A 22,867-nucleotide genomic window follows, 5' to 3' on the forward strand; every position below is an offset into this window, starting at 1 on the left:
GTGCAAGTGACCAAGTTGGAATAAGTCACTGAGGTTAAGATGGAAACGGCACTATACAGCTGGTATTTCTATACGGCTCTAATTACCGGCTCCCAAAGGAGATGGATTTGTTGAGCCTGATTGCGGTGCTGAAGTGTAGATTACTCACATAGGTAGTTGAGATGGAATCTGTCACTGTATAATCTGTGTCTGATGAAACCGCATATCTATGCCAGCGGAGAAACGCGTCGATTGCCCTCTTCATTCACCTATATGGACCAACTCTGATTGCTTTATTTCCGGCTACATTCAGTGACAAACGGATTATACAGTGACAGATTCCATCTCAACTACTATGTGAGTAATCTACACTTCAGCACCGCAATCAGGCTCAACAAATCCATCTCCTTTGGGAGCCGGTAATTGGAGCCTTATAGAAATACCAGCTGTATAGTGCCGTTTCCAGCTTAACCTCAGTGACTTATTCCAATTTGGTCACTTGCACGAGCAAATTATACTCCAGCACTGCACGAGGCTCAACAAATCCATCTCCTTCGGGAGCCAGTAATTAGAGCCGCATAGCAGTAGTAACTGTGAAGCGCTGCCTTCAGCTTTATTTCCGTGTCACAGCCGTATCCGTTAACACACTCTATTAAGAGTTATCCTATGGATTTTTCTTAAAGCTAATAACATATAGATATCTATAAGCTTAACAACAACTCTAATATCCAATAAAGGAACTGTTAATGTTATGCACACCAGTGCCTGCAGGAAAGTACTAGTGTCAGAACTGTTATGCACTCCAGTGTCTGCAGGAATGTACTGGTGTTTGAACTGTTATGCAAAACAAATGGACTCACAGACAAACTGGGGAATATGACATAACGTACACAGAAGGTGATAGGGTAACAAAATACACACACAGTGAACAGAGAAGCCCAGAGGCTAAGGAACTGGGTATCTCCCTTGTATTAGAACTGCTCAGATGTAAAAAGCAAGATGTTGTGTTTTAATACGTAGAGAACCCGAAATGCTGTTGCTAAGGGCAACAGCAAAACCCTAAAGGGTTACCAACGGGTGTGGCAGTAAACTCCTTGGTCAGAGATGGAATGATAGACACAAGGAGAGCCTCCACAATCCTGATTCTCACTTGCAGTGCACAGGTTTAAGCTTACTGCCACTAAACTGACCCCTGACACCTAGCACAGTGAGACAGGATTAGACAGGCAAGTGTTAGAATACAGCCGCAAACTTGCTAAGTTCACAGAGTAATAACAGAACCCCAGCAAGCTAAACGACTGACTCCAGTCTTACTGCTAGGTCTGGATTGGCAGAGTGTAATACCAAATCCCCAGGCCTATTTGCAGTAAGCAACAAACAAATACAAAGCTACACAGTACTGGCTAACTTTCATGAACTGACTAACCAACAGAGAATTCAGCAGCATCTGCTTACCCTGAAAAGAGGCCTTATAAAGCAGGTGCTGTCCACGCCCCACTCAGACCTCACAGACTGTGAGCACAAAAACCAGCACCGGATCCCCTGCCGTGCACAGAGCCTATAACCACTGCACAGCAAAAGACCCGAACCGGAGTATCAGCTGCGCTCAGGTTACTCCACTAGCACTTGTCTCCCGGTTGCCATGACGACGTGGCAGCACAGGGCAGGAGACCCTAACAGTACCCCCCCTCTGACGAGGGGTCAAAGAACCCCTACCACCGGGTTTATCGGGGAACTGCGAGAAGAAAGAGCGTATCAGTCTGGGGGCATGAAGATCACAACTGCGCACCCACGACCGCTCCTCCGGGCCATACCCCTTCCAGTGCACCAAAAATGACAGCCGACCCCGAACCACCTTGGAGTCAAGAATCCTTTCAACAACAAACTCCCTCTGGCCATGTATCAGAAGAGGGGAAGGTCTTCCACTGGAAGAAGGATTACTAATCGCCCGTTTTAAAAGGGAACAATGAAATGTTTTATTGATACCCAAAGAACGGGGCAGATCTAACTGAAATGCCACCGGATTGATAACCCTGGTGATCTTATAAGGGCCGATGAACCAGGGCCATAACTTATGAGATGGCTGTCTCAACTTCAAATTCTTGGTAGACAACCAGACGAAGTCTCCTAATTTGAAGCTGCAGGGTCTTTTCCGCTTATCAAAAACCCTTTTGGTCACTAATGACACAGACACAAGGGCTTTCTTCACTTTCCGCCAAATACCTCTAAGGACCGAAACCACAGAGGAACCACCAGGCGTGGAGTCCAGGGGGTCAAAAGAATTGGCCTTAGGATGATGCCCATACACACAAAGGAAGGGAGAGATCCCTGTAGCAGAGTGAGCCGCGTTGTTATAGGCAAACTCCGCCATGGACAGATGAGCAACCCAGTCAGTCTGACACTTGGAGACATAACACCTGAGGAACTGCTCCAAGGACTGGTTCACCCTTTCAGTCTGCCCATTAGACTGCGGATGGTAGCCTGACGACAAGCTGACAGAAATCTGGAGATCGGAACAAAATGCCCTCCAGAATTTGGCCACAAACTGGGATCCGCAGTCAGAGACCACATCAAGTGGCAACCCGTGGAGACGCACAACATGCAGCATAAATAATTCAGACAGGCGTCTGGCTGATGGCAGCCCAACCAGTGGAACGAAGTGCGCCATCTTCGAAAACCTGTCAACGACAACCCAGATGGCTGTCATCCCCGAGGATTTGGGCAAGTCCACCACAAAATCCATTGAAATGTGGGTCCATGGCTTAGATGGGATAGAGAGTGGATGTAATGGGCCAACAGGAACCCCTCTAGGAGTCTTATTTCGGGCACAGATGTCACATGCCCGAACCCACTGATCCACATCCTTAGCCACCGAGGGCCACCACACCGCCCTAGATAGCAACTCCCGAGTTCTGGCAATACCCGGGTGACCTGCCGACTTCTTGGCATGGAATTCCAGGAACACTCGCTGTCTTAACCTAGGAGGCACAAACAAAAGACCTACCGGAAGGTCTGAAGGAGCCTGCTCCTGTGCTCTAAGGACTAATGATAAGAGGTCCTGGGTAATGCCCACTTTAATGCATGATGGGGAAACAATGGGCAACGGCTCCTCGGTGGTCTCCTGGATTGGAGCAAAACTCCGCGAGAGCGCATCAGCCTTGATGTTTTTTGACCCAGGGCGATATGTTATCAAAAAATTAAAGCGAGCAAAAAACAAAGCCCATCGTGCCTGCCTGGCATTGAGACGCTTCGCTGACTCTAAATATGCCAGATTCTTATGGTCAGTGAGAATTGAGACCACAAACTTAGCCCCCTCAAGCCAGTGTCTCCACTCCTCGAGTGCATCCTTAATAGCCAACAATTCCCGGTTACCCACGTCATAATTCATCTCGGCAGGCGAAAATTTACGGGAAAAGTAAGCACAGGGATGAAGGCGATTATCAGACACTCCCATCTGAGAAAGCAGTGCCCCAATACCCATCTCAGAGGCATCCACCTCCACCACAAAAGGACGCTCTGGATCTGGGTGTCGCAGCACCTTGGCCGAAACAAATGCCCTTTTGAGACGGGCAAAAGCCGCTTTAGCCTCACAAGACCAGTGAGCAACATCCGCCCCTTTCTTAGTGAGTGCCACCAAGGGCGCCACTATAGACGAAAATCCAGCGATAAATCGTCTATAAAAATTCGCAAAGCCCAGGAAACGCTGAAGCGCCTTCAAACTAGTGGGCTGCACCCAATCCAGGACTGCCTGTACCTTGGAACCCTCCATTTGGAAACCTTCTGGGGAGATAATATATCCTAGAAATGCGATTTGCTGAACTTCAAATTCGCACTTCTCCAGCTTCGCCCCAAGCCGGTGGTCTCTGAGTTTCTGGAGGACTAAGCGTACATGCTTCCGATGTTCCTCCAGGGAATGGGAGAAGATTAGGATGTCATCTAAGTATACAACTAAGAATCTATCCAAATATTCCCTGAGCACATCATTCATGAAATCCTGGAAGACTGCCGGGGCATTACAGAGCCCAAAAGGCATCACCAAATATTCATAATGCCCTGAGTGGGTATTAAAGGCAGTCTTCCATTCATCCCCCTCTCTTATTCGGATTAGATTGTACGCACCGCGTAGGTCAATCTTAGAAAAAATGGTGGCAGTACGAAGCTGGTCAAACAAGACCGAAATGAGAGGCAGTGGGTATGAGTTTTTAATCGTGATACGGTTCAATTCCCTGAAGTCGATGCAGGGTCGCAACGAACCGTCCTTTTTACCCACGAAGAAGAACCCCGACCCAACTGGAGACTGTGAAGGTCTGATAAATCCCTTAGCCAAGTTCTCCTGAATGTACTCTGCCATAGCCTGAGTCTCAGGACGTGACAGGGAGTACAACCTGCTCTTGGGAAGCTTAGCATTTGGCAACAAATCAATGGCACAGTCATAGGGGCGATGGGGAGGTAGTACCTCTGCAACTTTTTTGGAGAACACGTCCGCAAAATCTGCATAACACCCTGGCAATCCTGGCAAACTTAGCTGCGAGAGCCTGACTGGAAGGCTCAAGCAACTCCTGAAACAATCAGTACCCCAACTAAGAATCTCCCCAGAGACCCAGTCAAATTGAGGATTGTGGGCCCTTAACCAGGGTAACCCCAACACCAATGGGGCAAAAGTACAGACAGTCACATAAAAGGACAATTTTTCAGAGTGTGTGGCTCCAATAAACAAAGAAATCTGGCTAGTGCAAGAGATAATTTTACCTTGGGATAATGGTTCCCCGTTTAACCCACAAATCTCAATTTCCGATGCCAAGGGTACTAAGGGAACAGAGTGTTTTAGGGCGAATTGGCGGTCCATAAAAACCCCGTCGGCCCCACTGTCCACAAAGGCCTCAGTCTTGACAGTTTGACCGAGGATCTTCAAGGTCACCGGAATGATAAAAGTCTTCTTGGGAAATTCTGACTTCTGGCCTGACAGGATATTTCCCATCACCCTCAGGCCCTGAAGTTTTCCGGCTTTTCTGGGCATGATACTACCACATGACCTTTATTCCCACAGTACAAACACAACCCCTGCTGTCTCCTCCGCGTCTTCTCACGCGAGGAGAGGCGGGTAGCCCCAATCTGCATAGGCTCCTCAGAAAATTCCTCAGAGTCTGAGGTTCCCTTGGGAAGGAAGGAAATCTCAGTCTCCCTTTCAAGCCTACGCTCTCTCAGACGTCTATCCACCCGGATGGATAACTGCATGAGCTTATCCAAGCTATCAGGCAAGGGATATTGTACCAGTTGGTCCTTTATCTGGTTAGAAAGACCTCTTCGGTACTGGTGTCTCAGGGCTGGGTCATTCCACTGGGTATCATGGGCCAACCTCCGAAACTCCGTACAGTAAACCTCAACTGGCCTTCGCCCTTGCTTAAGGATCGAAATCTGAGCCTCGGCTGAGGCCGTCTTGTCAGGGTCATCATACAACATGCCCAGTGCCGTAAAAAAAGCATCAACACTTTTAAGCGACGGACAGTCAGGCTGCAACCCATATGCCCAGACCTGTGGGTCTCCTTGTAGCAAGGAAATCACTATGCCCACCCGCTGAATCTCCGACCCAGAAGACTGAGGCCTAAGCCGGAAGTATAGCTTGCAGCTCTCCTTGAAACAAAAGAACTGCGAGCGATCTCCAGAAAAACGATCCGGGAGATTTACTTTCGGCTCCTTAACCCCTGCAGGTGCTGCTGCTGCGGGAGCTCCGCCAGCAGCCTGGGAGGTGTGCATTTTAATGGACAAATCATTAAATTGCCGAGTCAGGACCTGCACCTGATCGACCACCTGTTGCAACGTATTTTGAGGGGTATGCTCCATATTCCCACAAAATTTCAACAGGAGTATTAGGCTGCTGAATATGTTATGCACACCAGTGCCTGCAGGAAAGTACTAGTGTCAGAACTGTTATGCACTCCAGTGTCTGCAGGAATGTACTGGTGTTTGAACTGTTATGCAAAACAAATGGACTCACAGACAAACTGGGGAATATGACATAACGTACACAGAAGGTGATAGGGTAACAAAATACACACACAGTGAACAGAGAAGCCCAGAGGCTAAGGAACTGGGTATCTCCCTTGTATTAGAACTGCTCAGATGTAAAAAGCAAGATGTTGTGTTTTAATACGTAGAGAACCCGAAATGCTGTTGCTAAGGGCAACAGCAAAACCCTAAAGGGTTACCAACGGGTGTGGCAGTAAACTCCTTGGTCAGAGATGGAATGATAGACACAAGGAGAGCCTCCACAATCCTGATTCTCACTTGCAGTGCACAGGTTTAAGCTTACTGCCACTAAACTGACCCCTGACACCTAGCACAGTGAGACAGGATTAGACAGGCAAGTGTTAGAATACAGCCGCAAACTTGCTAAGTTCACAGAGTAATAACAGAACCCCAGCAAGCTAAACGACTGACTCCAGTCTTACTGCTAGGTCTGGATTGGCAGAGTGTAATACCAAATCCCCAGGCCTATTTGCAGTAAGCAACAAACAAATACAAAGCTACACAGTACTGGCTAACTTTCATGAACTGACTAACCAACAGAGAATTCAGCAGCATCTGCTTACCCTGAAAAGAGGCCTTATAAAGCAGGTGCTGTCCACGCCCCACTCAGACCTCACAGACTGTGAGCACAAAAACCAGCACCGGATCCCCTGCCGTGCACAGAGCCTATAACCACTGCACAGCAAAAGACCCGAACCGGAGTATCAGCTGCGCTCAGGTTACTCCACTAGCACTTGTCTCCCGGTTGCCATGACGACGTGGCAGCACAGGGCAGGAGACCCTAACAGTTAACCAGGACTGTTACTGGAAGCCGTTAGCTATTGCCATGTACAGCTGCGCCCTTATATATTTCCACTGATGGGATCCCTCTTCTTCAGCTGAACAATCTTCTAATACAGAGACTTTAATCTCATGTGGAAATATTCACAGGATAACAAAATAAGGTGGCAACATAAGCATAAAAGCATTATTACGGAACTTTCATTAATTGGTTCTTATTAATTTTATCTAGCATCAGCGACAGACCTGTAATTTGGTGATTTTTAATTAATTCTTTATAACTGAATATATGAATGCATCCATTATATTAGTATATTTTTATATTAGAATAATTGGTACAAATAAATTTCGTTTATATATGACAAATTAGCGCTCTCTATGTTTATTGCTCTATCTTGAGTGGTTAGATTTGTAGTGCAGCCTTTTTTGCCTTGAAAAAGCTTATCAGCAAAACATGTTTCAGCATGTTTATTGCGGGTGTAGTACGGTATGCCGGCGCTCAGGCTCCCGGCGACCAGCATACCGGCGCCGGGAGCCCGACCGCCGGCATACCGACAGCATGGCGAGCGCTAAGGAGCCCCTTGCGGGCTCTCTGCGCTCGCCATGCTGTGGGCACGGTGGCGCGCTAAGCGCGCCACACTATTTTATTTTCCCTCCAGGGGGGGTCGTGGACCCCCACGAGGGAGAATAGCTGTCGGTATGCCGGGTGTCGGGATTCCGGCGCCGGTATAATGTATGCCCGACATTCGGCATACTGAAGACCACCCGTTTATTGCATGCATGTCTGCTTGTCCATATGCATTTCAATGATGCTGTAAGTAGCTAGTTATTACAGAGACAGAAAGTGGGAATTGCCCACGATTTGGATCAGAGAGATAGTAAGCTGGTGGACACTGGTATATATACGCTGCAACTGTTAATAGAGGAAAGCCTGTCACCTTCACATGGGCCACTCAAAGGAGACATGATATAAAAGATGTCATTGTAACATAATAACGGCATACCAATGCAACAATATCTAGCCAGTTTCAGTGATAAGGGGGGTACACACAGAGACATCCGTGCTTAAAATCTAAGCAATCTGACTAGATTGGTTAGAAGTTAAGCACTGATCTCTCCATGTATATGCCACCCAGCGATAGCGATGCGCGGCCCGCGCCTCGCTATCACCAGTGCTAGATTGGCCTGCATGCAGGCACAATCTAGCACATCGTTCATTTCACCACTGTGAAATGAGCTCCCCCCCGTCACCCCCCCGCCGCGCTCAGCACACATCGCGCTGTGCTGAGCGGGGGGAGAGATGTGTACTGAGCGGTCTGTGACAGATTGCTCAGCACACATCTCCCTAGTGTGTACTGGCCTATACACTTGTTATTTTCATAATGTTACGTAAACAGTGTATCATTATAAGTCCGAGCAATGTTAAATATGAAAAACAATTTAAAATACTAACACTTGAACTAATTGGAGCAACAGGGAATATATGTTACCACAATATGGTACCTGGATGTAAAGAATGGGAAGTACTAACCACAATTATGGGCCTAATTCAGGTTGGACCCCAGTGTGCGAACCAACCGGAATTATTAAGAAAAAGTTGCGGGCGCATGCGCAGTGCCCATCCTGCGCATGTGCCCGCATTTTCTACAGGGGGAAGGGGACGAAAATGCGATGGGCGGCCCCCAGCATGCTAGGAAAAGGATTGCAGATACTGCTAATTAGCAGAATTTACAATGCTTACTGAATTAGGCCCAATATGTGGAGGAACCACTTAAACAATACACAATAAACAGAGCAACATAGAGCATTTATATGCATGCCACAAAATATCATCCATTCATCATTGACTAACTGTCGCTCAAAAATAGATTACTTCATAATACCAATGTTATTAAACATAATCAAGCCAATTAACTTCCTCATCCTCATTATTAATTAACACTCACATCATCAATTATATCTGCATTCATTAACCAACTAATTACATCCCTCATTATCATTAAAATTATTAACCCGCCTCACCCTAATAATCTAGCCTAATTATCCTAACTAGCCCCTTATTCTAAATATTAAGTCCCCTTAACTGTACCCCTACACTTTCTTCCAGTATTCCAGTCCCACTCACCTGTTGCTTATCTAGTCTTCCTTTGTCTGACGTTCCCACAGCCACAGAGCATAGGAAAAGGATACCGCCACCATGTGTAAGAGGGAGGGGCCAACATTGGAGTTAGGGCCATGTATAGCAGAAACAGGCAATATAGGGGTTGCGCTAGAAATCTGTCTTGATCCGCCCCTGAACGCCCCTTAATTTGGCTCTGGTACCAGATGCACTTCGCGGTCATCCCTTAGAACTGAATCTATTTCTAAAGCTCAGTATACAATGTCTTTTTTTATTGATCCGGATGACAATCGGGATTGTCACCTAGAGGAAAGTCATGATATCTGTGTTAAACACTCGAGAAATCGAGTGATTGGAAAATAAGATTTTACTCACCGGTAAATCTATTTCTCGTAGTCCGTAGTGGATGCTGGGGACTCCGTAAGAACCATGGGGAATAGCGGCTCCGCAGGAGACTGGGCACAGCTAAGAAAGATTTAGGACTACCTGGTGTGCACTGGCTCCTCCCACTATGACCCTCCTCCAGACTTCAGTAAGGATACTGTGCCCGGAAGAGCTGACACAATAAGGAAGGATTTTGAATCCCGGGTAAGACTCATACCAGCCACACCGTATAACTCATGATAATATACCCAGTTAACAGTATGAACACAACAGAGCCTCTCAAAGGATGGCTCAACAATAACCCTTGTAGTTAACACTAACTATATACAAGTATTGCAGACAATCCGCACTTGGGACGGGCGCCCAGCATCCACTACGAACTACGAGAAATAGATTTACCGGTGAGTAAAATCTTATTTTCTCTGACGTCCTAGTGGATGCTGGGGACTCCGTAAGGACCATGGGGATTATACCAAAGCTCCCAAACGGGCGGGAGAGTGCGGATGACTCTGCAGCACCGAATGAGAGAACTCAAGGTCCTCCTCAGCCAGGGTATCAAATTTGTAGAATTTTGCAAACGTGTTTGCCCCTGACCAAGTAGCAGCTCGGCAAAGTTGTAAAGCCGAGACCCCTCGGGCAGCCGCCCAAGAAGAGCCCACTTTCCTCGTGGAATGGGCTTTTACAGATTTAGGCTGCGGCAGGCCAGCCACCGAATGCGCAAGCTGAATTGTGCTACAAATCCAGCGAGCAATAGTCTGCTTTGAAGCAGGAGCACCCATCTTGTTTGGTGCATACAGGATAAATAGCGAGTCAGTCTTCCTGACTCCAGCCGTCCTGGAAACATAAATTATCAAGGCCCTGACTACGTCCATTAACTTGGAGTCCTCCAAGTCCCTAGTAGCCGCAGGCACCACGATAGGTTGGTTCAAGTGAAAAGCTGATACCACCTTAGGAAGAAACTGGGGACGAGTCCTCAATTCTGCCCTATCCATATGGAAAATCAAATAGAGGCTTTTACATGACAAAGCCGCCAATTCTGACACACGCCTTGCCGAAGCCAAGGCCAAAAGCATGACCACTTTCCACGTGAGATATTTTAAATCCACGGTTTTGAGTGGCTCAAACCAATGTGACTTTAGGAAACCCAACACCACGTTGAAGTCCCACGGTGCCACTGGAGGCACAAAAGGAGGCTGAATATGCAGCACTCCCTTGACAAATGTCTGAACTTCAGGCAGTGAAGCCAGTTCTTTTTGGAAGAAAATCGACAGAGCCGAAATCTGGACCTTAATGGAACCCAGTTTTAGGCCCATAGTCACCCCTGACTGTAGGAAGTGCAGAAATCGACCTAGCTGGAATTCCTCCGTTGGGGCCTTCCTGGCCTCACACCACGCAACATATTTTCGCCATATGCGGTGATAATGTTGTACGGTTACATCTTTTCTAGCTTTAATAAGCGTAGGAATGACTTCCTCCGGAATACCCTTTTCTTTTAGGATCCGGTGTTCAACCGCCATGCCGTTAAACGCAGCCGCGGTAAGTCTTGGAACAGACAGGGCCCCTGCAGCACCAGGTCCTGTCTGAGCGGCAGAGGCCATGGGTCCTCTGAGATTAATTCTTGAAGTTCCGGGTACCAAGACCTTCTTGGCCAATCTGGAACAATGAGAATAGTTCTTACTCCTCTTTTCTTTATTATCCTCAGTACCTTGGGTATGAGAGGAAGAGGAGGGAACACATAAACCGACCGGTACACCCACGGTGTCACTAGAGCGTCCACAGCTATCGCCTGAGGGTCTCTTGACCTGGCGCAATATTTTTCTAGCTTTTTGTTTAAGCGGGACGCCATCATGTCCACCTGTGGCTTTTCCCAACGGTTTACAATCAGTTGGAAGACTTCTGGATGAAGTCCCCACTCTCCCGGGTGGAGGTCGTGCCTGCTGAGGAAGTCTGCTTCCCAGTTGTCCACTCCCGGAATGAACACTGCTGACAGTGCTAACACGTGATTTTCCACCCATCGGAGAATCCGTGTGGCTTCTGCCATCGCCGTCCTGCTTCTTGTGCCGTGATGTTGTCTGACTGGATCAGAACCGGCTGGTTTTGAAGCAGGGGCTTTGTTGACTTAGGGCATTGTAAATGGCCCTCAGTTCCAGAACATTTATGTGTAGGGAAGTCTCCTGACTTGACCAAAGTCCTTGGAAGTTTCTTCCCCGTGTGACTGCACCCCAGCCCCGAAGGCTGGCATCCGTGGTCACCAGGACCCAGTCCTGTATGCCGAATCTGCGGCCCTCTATGAGATGAGCACTCTGCAGCCACCACAGCAGAGACACCCTGGTCCTTGGAGACAGGGTTATAAACCGATGCATTTGAAGATGCAATCCGGACCATTGGTCCAACAGGTCCCACTGAAAGGTTCTGGCATGGAACCTGCCGAATGGAATCGCTTCGTAGGAAGCTACCATCTTTCCCAGGCCTCGCGTGCAATGATGCACCGACACCTGTTTTGGTTTCAGGAGGCCTCTCACTAGAGATGACAGCTCCTTGGCTTTCTCCTCTGGGAGAAACACTTTTTTCTGGACTGTGTCCAGAATCATCCCCAAGAACAGTAGACGTGTCGCCGGAACCAGCTGAGACTTTGGAATATTCAGAATCCAACCGTGCTGGTGTAGCACCTCCTGAGATAATGCTACGCCGACCAACAACTGCTCTCTGGACCTCGCCCTTATCAGGAGATCGTCCAAGTATGGGATAATTAAAACTCCCTTTTTAGGAGTATCATCATTTCGGCCATTACCTTGGTAAATACCCTCGGTGCCGTGGACAGGCCGAACGGCAACGTCTGGAATTGGTAATGACAATCCTGTACCACAAATCTGAGGTACTCCTGGTGAGGATGGTAAATGGGGACATGCAGGTAAGCATCCTTGATGTCCAGAGATACCATGTAATCTCCCTCTTCCAGGCTTGCAATAACCGCCCTGAGCGATTCCATCTTGAACTTGAATTTTCTTAAATATGTGTTCAAGGATTTCAAATTTAAAATGGGTCTCAGCGAACCGTCCGGTTTCGGTACCACAAACATTGTGGAATAGTAACCCCGTCCGTGTTGAAGCAGGGGCACCTTTACTATCACCTGCTGGGAATACAGCTTGTGAATTGCCTCTAACACAGCCTCCCTTTCTGAAGGAGTCGTTGGTAAGGCAGATTTGAGAAAACGGCGGGGGGGGGGGGGATGTCTCGAATTCCAGCCTGTACCCCTGAGATACCACTTGAAGGATCCAGGGATCTACCTGTGAGCGAGCCCACTGATTGCTGAAGTTTTTGAGACGGCCCCCCACCGTACCTGGCTCCGCCTGCTGAGCCCCAGCATCATGCGGCGGACTTAGCAGAAGAAGCGGGGGAGGACTTTTGTTCCTGGGAAGTGGCTGTATGCTGCAGCTTTTTTCCCCTACCTCTGCCTCTGGGCAGAAAGGACGTGCCTCTACCCCGTCTGCTCTTTTGGGGGCGAAAGGACTGCACCTGATAATACGGTGCTCTCTTTGGTTGTGAGGGGACATGTGGCAAAAATGCTGACTTCCCAGCTGTTGCTGTGGACACTAAGTCTGAAAGACCATCCCCGAACAACTCCTCACCCTTATAAAGCAAAACTTCCATGTGCCTTTTAGAATCTGCATCACCTGTCCACTGCCGGGTCCATAACCCTCTCCTGGCACAAATGGACAGTGCACTTATTTTTGATGCCAGCCGGCAAATATCCCTCTGTGGATCTCTTATGTAAAAGACAGCGTCTTTAATATGCTCTACGTTTAGCAATATAGTGTCCCTGTCTAGGGTGTCAATGTTTTCTGACAGGGAGTCTGACCATGCAGCTGCAGCACTGCACATCCATGCTGAGGCAATAGCTGGTCTCAGTATAATACCAGTGTGTGTATATATAGCTTTCTGGAGAGCCTCCTGCTTTCTGTCAGCAGGTTCCTTTAGGGCGGCCGTATCCTGGGACGGCAGTGCCACCTTTTTTGATAAGCGCGTAAGTGCTTTATCCACCCTAGGGGGTGTTTCCCAACGTGACCTATCCTCTGGCGGGAAAGGGTACGCCATTAGTATTTTTTTTTAAATTACCAATTTTTTATCGGGGGAAGCCCACGCTAGTTCACACACTTCATTCAATTCTTTAGAAGGGGGAAAAACTACTGGTAGTCTTTTCTCCCCAAACATAATACCCTTTTTTGTGGTACCTGGGGTCACCTCAGAAATGTGTAAAACATTTTTCATTGCCTCAATCATATAACGAGTGGCCCTATTGGACATTACATTAGTCTCTTCGTCGTCGACACTGGTATCAGTATCCGTGTCGACATCTGTGTCTGCCATCTGAGGTAGCGGGCGTTTTAGAGCCCCTGATGACTTTTGAGACGTCTGGGCAGGCACGGGCTGAGAAGCCGGCTGCCCCGCATTTGGCATGTCGTCAAATTTTTTATGTAAGGAGTCGACACTTTCGCGTAATTCCTTCCACAAGTCCATCCACTCCGGTGTCTGCCCCGCAGGGGGTGACAACACATTTATAGGCACCTGCTCCTCCTCCACATAAGTCTCCTCATCAAACATGTCGACACAGCCGTACCGACACACTGCACACACAGAGGGAATGCTCTGACAGAAGACAGGACCCCACAAAGCCCTTTGGGGAGACAGAGAGAGAGAGTATGCCAGCACACACCAGAGCGCTATATAAATCAGGGATTAACTAAATTATATCCCCTTATAGCTGCTATATGTATATTGCGCCTAAATTTAGTGCCCCCCCTCTCTTTTTTACCCTTTTCTGTAGTGTAGACTGCAGGGGAGAGCCAGGGAGCTTCCTTCCAGTGGAGCTGTGAGGGAGAAATGGCGCCAGTGTGCTGAGGGAGATAGCTCCGCCCCTTTTTCGGCTGACTTTTCTCCCGCTTTTTTATGGATTCTGGCAGGGGTATTTATCACATATATAGCCTCTGGGGCTATATATTGTGATATATTTGCCAGCCAAGGTGTATTTATTGCTTCTCAGGGCGCCCCCCCCAGCGCCCTGCACCCTCAGTGACCGGAGTGTGAAGTGTGTATGAGGAGCAATGGCGCACAGCTGCAGTGCTGTGCGCTACCTTGGTGAAGACTGATGTCTTCTGCCGCCGATTTTCCGGATTCTTCTTGCTTCTGGCTCTGTAAGGGGGCCGGCGGCGCGGCTCCGGGACCGAACACCAATGGCCGGTTCCATGCGGTCGATCCCTCTGGAGCTAATGGTGTCCAGTAGCCTAAGAAGCCCAAGCTACCACCAGTTAGGTAGGTTCGCTTCTTCTCCCCTTAGTCCCTCGCTGCAGTGAGTCTGTTGCCAGCAGATCTCACTGTAAAATAAAAAACCTAAAATATACTTTCTCTCTAGGAGCTCAGGAGAGCCCCTAGTGTGCATCCAGCTCAGCCGGGCACAAGATTCTAACTGAAGTCTGGAGGAGGGTCATAGTGGGAGGAGCCAGTGCACACCAGGTAGTCCTAAATCTTTCTTAGCTGTGCCCAGTCTCCTGCGGAGCCGCTATTCCCCATGGTCCTTACGGAGTCCCCAGCATCCACTAGGACGTCAGAGAAAAATCGGGTTTGCCCTCACACTGCCTGATTTTTACAGCTGAACATAATGAGATTATTGAAAATACACACACATTGTGCCATATCGGGAGATTGTGGCTGAGATTTTCGGTCCTGCCCGACAGTTCGGAAAATCGTGTTAATAATTATATACTGTGTACTTAGCTTTATTCTTTTAAATCCATTCTTATGAGGTTTCAGCACTGCACAACTATGTTAGTAATTTACTATTATACAGTTTTCATAGTTTGGTTCTTTTCGGATTAACTATGTTCATGCTGTGAGTTTAAAATCCTGTGCAAAGATAGCTATTCTTTATATCCTACTTTTTTTTATATAAAAACTGTCATAGTCAAAAAAATATTACATAAAGAGAACATACAAACTACACACATATGAGTCGCTATACTTGCAAATACGCGCAGCGAGCACAGCAATATATGGTAACACACGCATTTACACGGACATGCCACAGAGATGGATTCGACACTTATTTCATGCAGTACATAATTGTGGTGGTATCAAGCGCCAGACATGATGATTTAGAATTATAGATAATGAAGTAATGTCATGTATGTGTATTATTTGAACGAAACCAGATAGACCTGTCATGTTTACTATTGAAGCAACCAGATTGATGTGTAGATTCATTTGATGCTTGTTGTGAAGTTGTGGGACACTGCAGCGGATAATTATGATTACATGTATAAAAGCTAAAATCACTTTTATTAGAACAATACATAGACCAAACAGGTAGTGGACAGGAAACTCAGGCCAGCCCTTTGGAAGTCCTCAAGGCTGAACCTGTTCAGCATATACAAAGAAACTAGTGACTCATCATGAATGAGAGAGAGTCCCCTCCCCCAAACTAGATAACACATTTTGCTGATCACACAGGAAGGTAGTTCCTGTTTTGGTCTCAGAGGAAGATGGAGTCCCAGCATTACTTTACAGAGAGAGAGAGTGATATGGAAAGACAAATTTATATAACTTAAGGATAATGGTATTGTATGCTGGCATGTAACTGTATGTAACTTTATGTATTAACTGCTTACTGTGTGAGTTGTAATCATATAACTATAGGTATACTGTACTTTGTAATATATATTGAATCCATATCCTTTTAATAACAAATATATACATCAATGAGCTTTGGAACTCAGATAATGTGTGGGTGTATTGTTTTCTCTTATGGGATGCAGTGTTTTGCGATGTATAGCGCACATTCATGGGATATGGTAATAAGAGATGCAGGCATTTACAATATATATTAGAGCGGGCATTTTAAATATTTGTGAGAAATCAATTTGGCATTCTTAAAACTCAATAGACAAGGTGTGATAGGAAGTCTTCACTACCTACTGTAGTATCATACAGTGCTATCACCAAGTCCTAAAGTGAGCAGAGATTGCCCTAAAGAACATTATGTATAACCTGTAATAAAATGTATTATCAGCTGAAGTTCTCTTGGTTTTGTGTACAGATATAAAACCATGTTTTATATATTTACACTGTTTTTTTTTATATCTTTACACTTACACACAAATATATAAACCTAATGGTTCACGTGGGCATTATACAAAGGCGCAGCAGTATATACTTTGTTAGTATGGGGGAGATGTCTCAAGCCTTGGAGAGTGATAAAGTGGGGAGAGATAAAGTACCAACCAATTAGCTCCTGACTTCCATTTTTCAAACACAGCCTGTAACATGGCAGTTGGGAGCTGACAAGCTGGGACTTTACCTCTCTCCACTTTATCTCTCTCCAAGGCTTGATACATCTCCCCCATATACATATAAGTTATAAGTATATTCTTAGTATTTTTATAGTCATAACTCTGGAGCATACTGGAGTACGCCTATCCTGCTTACCCTGACGCACGTCACTGGAACAAACCTTTCAATCTGTTACTCACATTATAAATTTGTTTAAATACCATCTATCCCTTTATTACTTATTAATTACATTTTTATGAATACCTATATGCTATAAATAGTGCTCAAAACTGGTTAATACAATGGAAACGGGTAACTCACTGTCTTCCACATCATTTATCTTCATCAGAGTTTCATTTTGTTCTCCAACTGAAGCTCCAAAATGCAAGTCACTTCTTGGACTTCCAAGAACAAGTCTGAATTCTTCTTTCTCCTCATAGAGTGTATCATCCACCAGAGTCACTACACACGGCTTCTCAATATCACCTGCGGATACAACACGATTCTAAATGACACACTTAGAAAGTCATTGTATAAAAAGAGAGCAAAATGGTCACGTTCTGTTACTCAGAGGAAGTCATATAAATGAAAAGAAATTAAATGTGTACACAATTATAAACTGGATTTCCTTTCATATTATTCATTTACAGATTTTATATATCAGTAAACAGAATGAAAAATAGACTGACAGCCGTTGTTTATTATAGCTCCGCCTCCTTACCGCATACTGAGGGCTGCTCTGTGGTTTGTCTCACAGCCCCAGCTTCTCATTGGTCATCCCATTCACACCCACATTATGCAGTCATTTTAAAGTGATGTGCAAAGTGTTCACCATATTTGGTGGGAGCGGAGCTTTAATCTTGAAGACAAAAACTAAAGCTACATACTATGCCATAATTGACATATGCTGTAATACAAAGCTTACATACATTACCTGGGAGAAATACAACCAAAGACTCATCAGTGTTTGGCCTTTCTTCATAATCCAATGTGACCTGCGCAGAGCCCTGGCGAGTGTAGCATCGCACTGTAGATTTATGGCTGACATCTCCACTTCTGTATATGGTAGCTGATACCTGCCCATCCTTCTCATTCACAATGTACACGGGTTCCTTGAACTGTACCTTGGGTACTATAAAAAAAAGTGTTATTATCTCCACAGATAGCAATGAGGCAGAGGAAGGAGCAAAACTGTTTACTACATACATTAAAACAAATGTTATTTTGTCACAGAATTATTAGGTGCCTCTTATAGCACTGATACAATGGGTGCTGTTCAAACAGGAATTTTGTTGCATTCATACAGAAATGTTCATGTTTACTGTATGTGCACCACCACTTACAGTCAGATACTGTGTCATTGATGGTGATGGTTGTTTTGCTTGGTTCACCCAGCACGGCATTCATAGGCATACGGAGGACCAGTTCAAACTTTTCCAGACCCTCCAAAGCTGGTTGGCCCAAGTCATCAAGAATGATCACCCGAACACTCTGCATATTCACTCCAGGAGCAAAGTCAAGGTTTCTACTAATGCCAACATAATCTGTCCCTGCTGGATTGGAAAAACAATCAGGGTTGATTTCCACATAAGTAACATGATTTCACGCTCGAAACAATAGAGCAATTCTGTAAATATTATATACACCACTAGCTCTTTACTTACCATCTGCAGAAAGTGGATCCGTTTTTCTGGAGCGTACTGTGACTGTGGCAGGTTTGGAGAGATCTGTTCCCGTTCTCCAGACTCGAACTTCAACATATCCAACACTTTCATCAACATAGTAATCAGCATCAGCAAAGTAGAAGGCTGGCTCTATGGACAAGAGTTGATTTCTTAGGACACATACACTTGTAACCATAATGTTTCTGTAAAATTGTACCTTAATGGTAAATCATAATCCTATAATAAAAACATAAATATATAATTATCCTTTATGGAGGTAAATGTCAGCATCATTTTCTAACACCCTGTTCAGAGTAGATTAGATTTTGGGCCAGATATAATGACGTCCGAGATCGTCGGAGGCTGCGAGATGCCGACAAATCTCTGACATTTTTTTTAAAGGGGCAGTCACTTACAAGGCATGGTTTTGCCTTGTAAGTGATTGCCCCTTTCAAAAAACATCAGAGAGCCATCGGCATCTCGCACCTCCTGCGATCTCGGGCGTTATTATATCAGGCCCATTATATTCTAATCCCCTGTTAATAAATAGCATAGTAAATGTAAAGTGGAGCTTAAATCACTGTTCCTATATTATATAAAGTAAATACAAACAAGCCATGCCATTTTACGTTTATTTTAATAGTTAGTTTTAAGAATGGGATGCACCAGAGAAGAAAATGCAGTCAAACCTCCGAAAATTCAGTTTTTGGCGGTTTGACCACATTCCGCATATGCACTAAGTTCAGAACCTGAGGGGGATCCATGTTTCCTGAGTGGGATCCATGCATAGTAGGATAATATGTCCTTATATCGAAAAGGACTGCTCTTATCATGAGGGCTGTCCTTTGTGATTTAAGATGCAATTGTACATCGTACAGCGTTACAAAACACTGCTATACTTGCGATCAGTGGGGTGATTATGCATCCTGTCCTGTATATCTTATTTTGCTAGGAAGCAACTATGTAGCAGAGACATAACTATATGTATAAAAATGTATGCAATTTCCCCCAGTCTGTGACCCTGAGAGATGATTTAATTGAAGGTAGAAACTTTAAAAACCTATCGCTAAGACAATTCTTAGTGATGGAAACCATCGCTACTAGTGCTTTAACAACCTTTTATGGCAGAGGAATGTAAGGAGTTAAATGTTTGGGACGGCTTAATCTCCCATTCTGTATTCCAATGCTGTAAACTATGCCTAATGTTTTAATAGATAATTAGGAAAAGCCTTGCAGTTCTACTCTGGGAACATTTCATAATGGGGACTAGATCTGGGAAGGTCACTTTTTGTTTTTAAGAAATCATTATGCATCACAAGTTAGAAATGCTAATTTACAAACTGCAGCACTTAGAGATTAGACAACTGACCACTCAAATAACAAATGCAAAAACCTACATTGTTGAACCTAGAAGCAAGCTGTGGTTGAGAATAGAAAAAAAATCTGAAAATATTTGTGTGTACACGGTAGGCTTGTGTGTACACGGTAGGCTTGTGTGTACACGGTAGGATTGTGTGTACCACGGTTTGATTAGTCCGCTTTATTTACTTCAGTACTTTCCCTATTTGCCCCCTTACTTTTTCAGTAAATATTTCGCCACATAAGTAGAATTATTGAGAATGTGAACACCAACAACAGCAACCAATTACAAAGAGCTCAAAAATATAAATGTAACACTAAATACAGGGGGACATTTACTAAGCAGTGATAAGAGCGGAGAAGTGAGCTAGTGGAGAAGTGCCCATGGCAACCAATCAGCACTGAAGTAACATCTATAATTTGCATACTATAAAATGATACAGAGCTGCTGATTGGTTGGTGGGGCAACTTCTCCACTGGCTCACTTTTCCGCTCTTATCACTGCTTAGTAAATGTCCCCCATAGATACAATAAGCTAAGTAAATAAATAACTATATTCCAATATAAAATGTTATAGCCCCCTTCAGCAATGCAATGGTTATACCATCAATATATAACTCTCAGGATTTTCAAACAAAGAAAAGGAAATTGCATTTGACTAATTATTGCTTGTACAGTAGGTACCTGTTTCCTTTATTCATTCTGCCAATATACAAATGTAATAGTGTAATAATTACTTAGCCCCTTTCTCGCTGTCAGAGCTGTAATTTGCACTTGCAGAAACAGCAACAAAGGATAAAAGGTTTGCTTCACGGTGTAAGATGTAATTTGTAAACATAACAAAAATAATGCTTCCTAAGTAATTCCTTATTTCTATGTGTTTGGTTGCCAGCCATCCAGGTAAGACCAAAAGTATGGTTAATACATTTAATTATTAGCTGGGTAAATCTCTATACATATGAAATACGCATGCTGCACATATTTATTCCAGTGAACTGACATGAATACTGCATGATAAAGGCCCGGCATTACGGTGCGACTAAGGAGTTGCAAACACTGTTAGCGGTAAATATATATGTTCTACATGGGAGGTTTTCTAAAGGAGGAAATGCTTTGATTTGGGAGAGTTAGGGTGAGTGACAGGTAATGGTTGCATGCGAAAGAGAAAGCAATTGGTAGGGAAGGAATGATTGGGCTAGGTGATACTTCAGAGGAATATGATGCAATGAGGATTAGATTGGTCAGTACATAGTAAGTAGAGTAGACTGGGATATACACTGTAGTGGGTATATCATGGTGTGGGTCAGTGGTGACACAATGCATTATCGTTAAGAACCACTTGCATCAATTCAAGAATGGAGTTCACCATTAAAAATATAAACACATTTTTTAAGGAAATGGAAAGATTTCTTTATGTTACCTACTTACTTTTCCTATTGAATTGTTTTACATTATTTTGCTAAATTAATGTTGTTTGCTATTTAGAAATATTTTCCTTAACCTTATATTATAGTCTTTCAATTTTTATGCAGCCATGGTGCTAATGCCATTCACTTTCCACTTTTTAATCTGTCTCTTTTAGTCATATCCACCATCTACATAGGTTCTCATTTTACGGTGTTGTTTCTGAAAAAGGGTCTTTTACACTAATCCTCAAAGGAGTCTGTGAGAGAGGTCTAAGAAAGCTTACCTTTGTTACGTGTCTACAGGGGATGTAAAAAACTTTTCTTCTTACCTTGCCCTTCAAATAAGTCTTTGTACACTGATTATGTATGTAGGGTAGAGCAGGAGCAGGAAATTTACAATTAGATCATGTTCCCATGCCCAGGTGCTTCTTCCTCTGCTTTAAAGGCTATGAAAAGGACTAGGTACTAGATAGCCAAATATACAATAGTTGAACAATGGCACAAGTCTGCTTTCCCCACCATGTAATTGCAAGTCTGAGAAAGCTATTCATATACAGCGTACTTATGAATTAAGTACAATTTGGGTGGGATGTTTTTACATTTACCTAAACAACTTGACGTGACATATAAATTTGGGATGTACACAATCTATATTCTCTTACTTAATCAATTCTGGACCCTTGAACAAAAGAGATTGTGGAAAACCGAACAAAAGCCACACATTATTTTACATATTAAACAGAGTCTGTGGAGGAAACAAATTAGTATTATTTTATTACTAGTTCACTATTATCTGAGCTTTTATTCCCATTGTTAGTTTACATGCCCTGGTATGTGCATGTAGCATGATGGGGGTGGGGTGGGGGGGGGGGTACAAAGTGACTCATCCATGGTTCAACTGCAAGCAGACACTGGAATTCCATTTGGGGTCTCCAGCAAGAAGTCCACTATACAGTCGGCATCCTTAAATACTGAACAACTTCTAGAGAAGAAGTAGGAATTGCTTGAGATAGATTTTCTCTTCATTTTATGCTTCCTAGCATAAATGAATGCAATGTGGTTCTTCCTAACTCACTGACTGACTGGCTCATACCTAATTCTCTAACTTCCCAATATGTTAGGGAGCTGAAATTTAATATAGGTATTCTTCAGGTGGGAAATAGGAAAACTACATAATTAGAATTTTACTAAAACTCCCATAAGGGGATAAAAAGGGAGATGACATAATGATGTCATAACCGATGCGTAGCGGGAACGATAACCCCCAAATGGACAATCAGATCAACATTTGGATTGCACCTCCAGTGTGTAGAATTTAATAAACTACAAAAATGGTCCTGTCACTTTTTACCATATCTGCTATGGGTGCTCCTCGGATAACGGCAAGAACCATGGATTGATATTTACTTACATTAAAATGTTTTACGTTTACAGCTCTATAGATTTACAAAATAGTTAACACTCATTTATATTTACAACCATGAAAATCAGAAACTCCTGTGTGAAGAATGGGTAGAACAGCTAGTTATGAATACATTTCAAATTACATTTGGCTCTATATACTTCCTGTATTGGACAGAACACTAAAACAATAAATGGGATGGAAATGACCCACCATAGTATGAATTGCAATTAACAGAGAGGTTTGGCAGCAGTGGCTCACACCTTTGTGAAAATAGGGTTTCACAGAATGATGTAAGCTGCTCACATGATGCCACATTCAATCATGAAATACCCAGTTTGGTCAGGTCACCGCCTGCCCCACCTCTGCTGCTGAGGCACCCAGACTATCAAGATATATATATATATATATATAGTGACGAGAC

At 44.5% G+C, this 22,867-nt stretch overlaps 1 protein-coding gene across 1 annotated transcript in view; it reads right to left on the bottom strand.

The window, feature by feature from the left end:
* FREM3 (FRAS1 related extracellular matrix 3) overlaps positions 1-22,867 on the bottom strand; it is a 141,835-nt gene that overhangs the window by 37,932 nt on the left and 81,036 nt on the right. Inside the window, exons 7-10 of the mRNA XM_063920414.1 lie at positions 18,277-18,426; positions 17,956-18,165; positions 17,547-17,744; positions 16,934-17,098 (exon numbers count right to left, since the gene is read on the bottom strand). Coding sequence (XP_063776484.1) covers positions 16,934-17,098; positions 17,547-17,744; positions 17,956-18,165; positions 18,277-18,426 — 723 coding nt within the window. The remainder of the gene's footprint in view (positions 1-16,933; positions 17,099-17,546; positions 17,745-17,955; positions 18,166-18,276; positions 18,427-22,867) is intronic.

This window comes from Pseudophryne corroboree, chromosome 1 (assembly GCF_028390025.1).
Source record: "Pseudophryne corroboree isolate aPseCor3 chromosome 1, aPseCor3.hap2, whole genome shotgun sequence".
In the NCBI taxonomy this organism is placed as follows: domain Eukaryota; kingdom Metazoa; phylum Chordata; class Amphibia; order Anura; family Myobatrachidae; genus Pseudophryne; species Pseudophryne corroboree.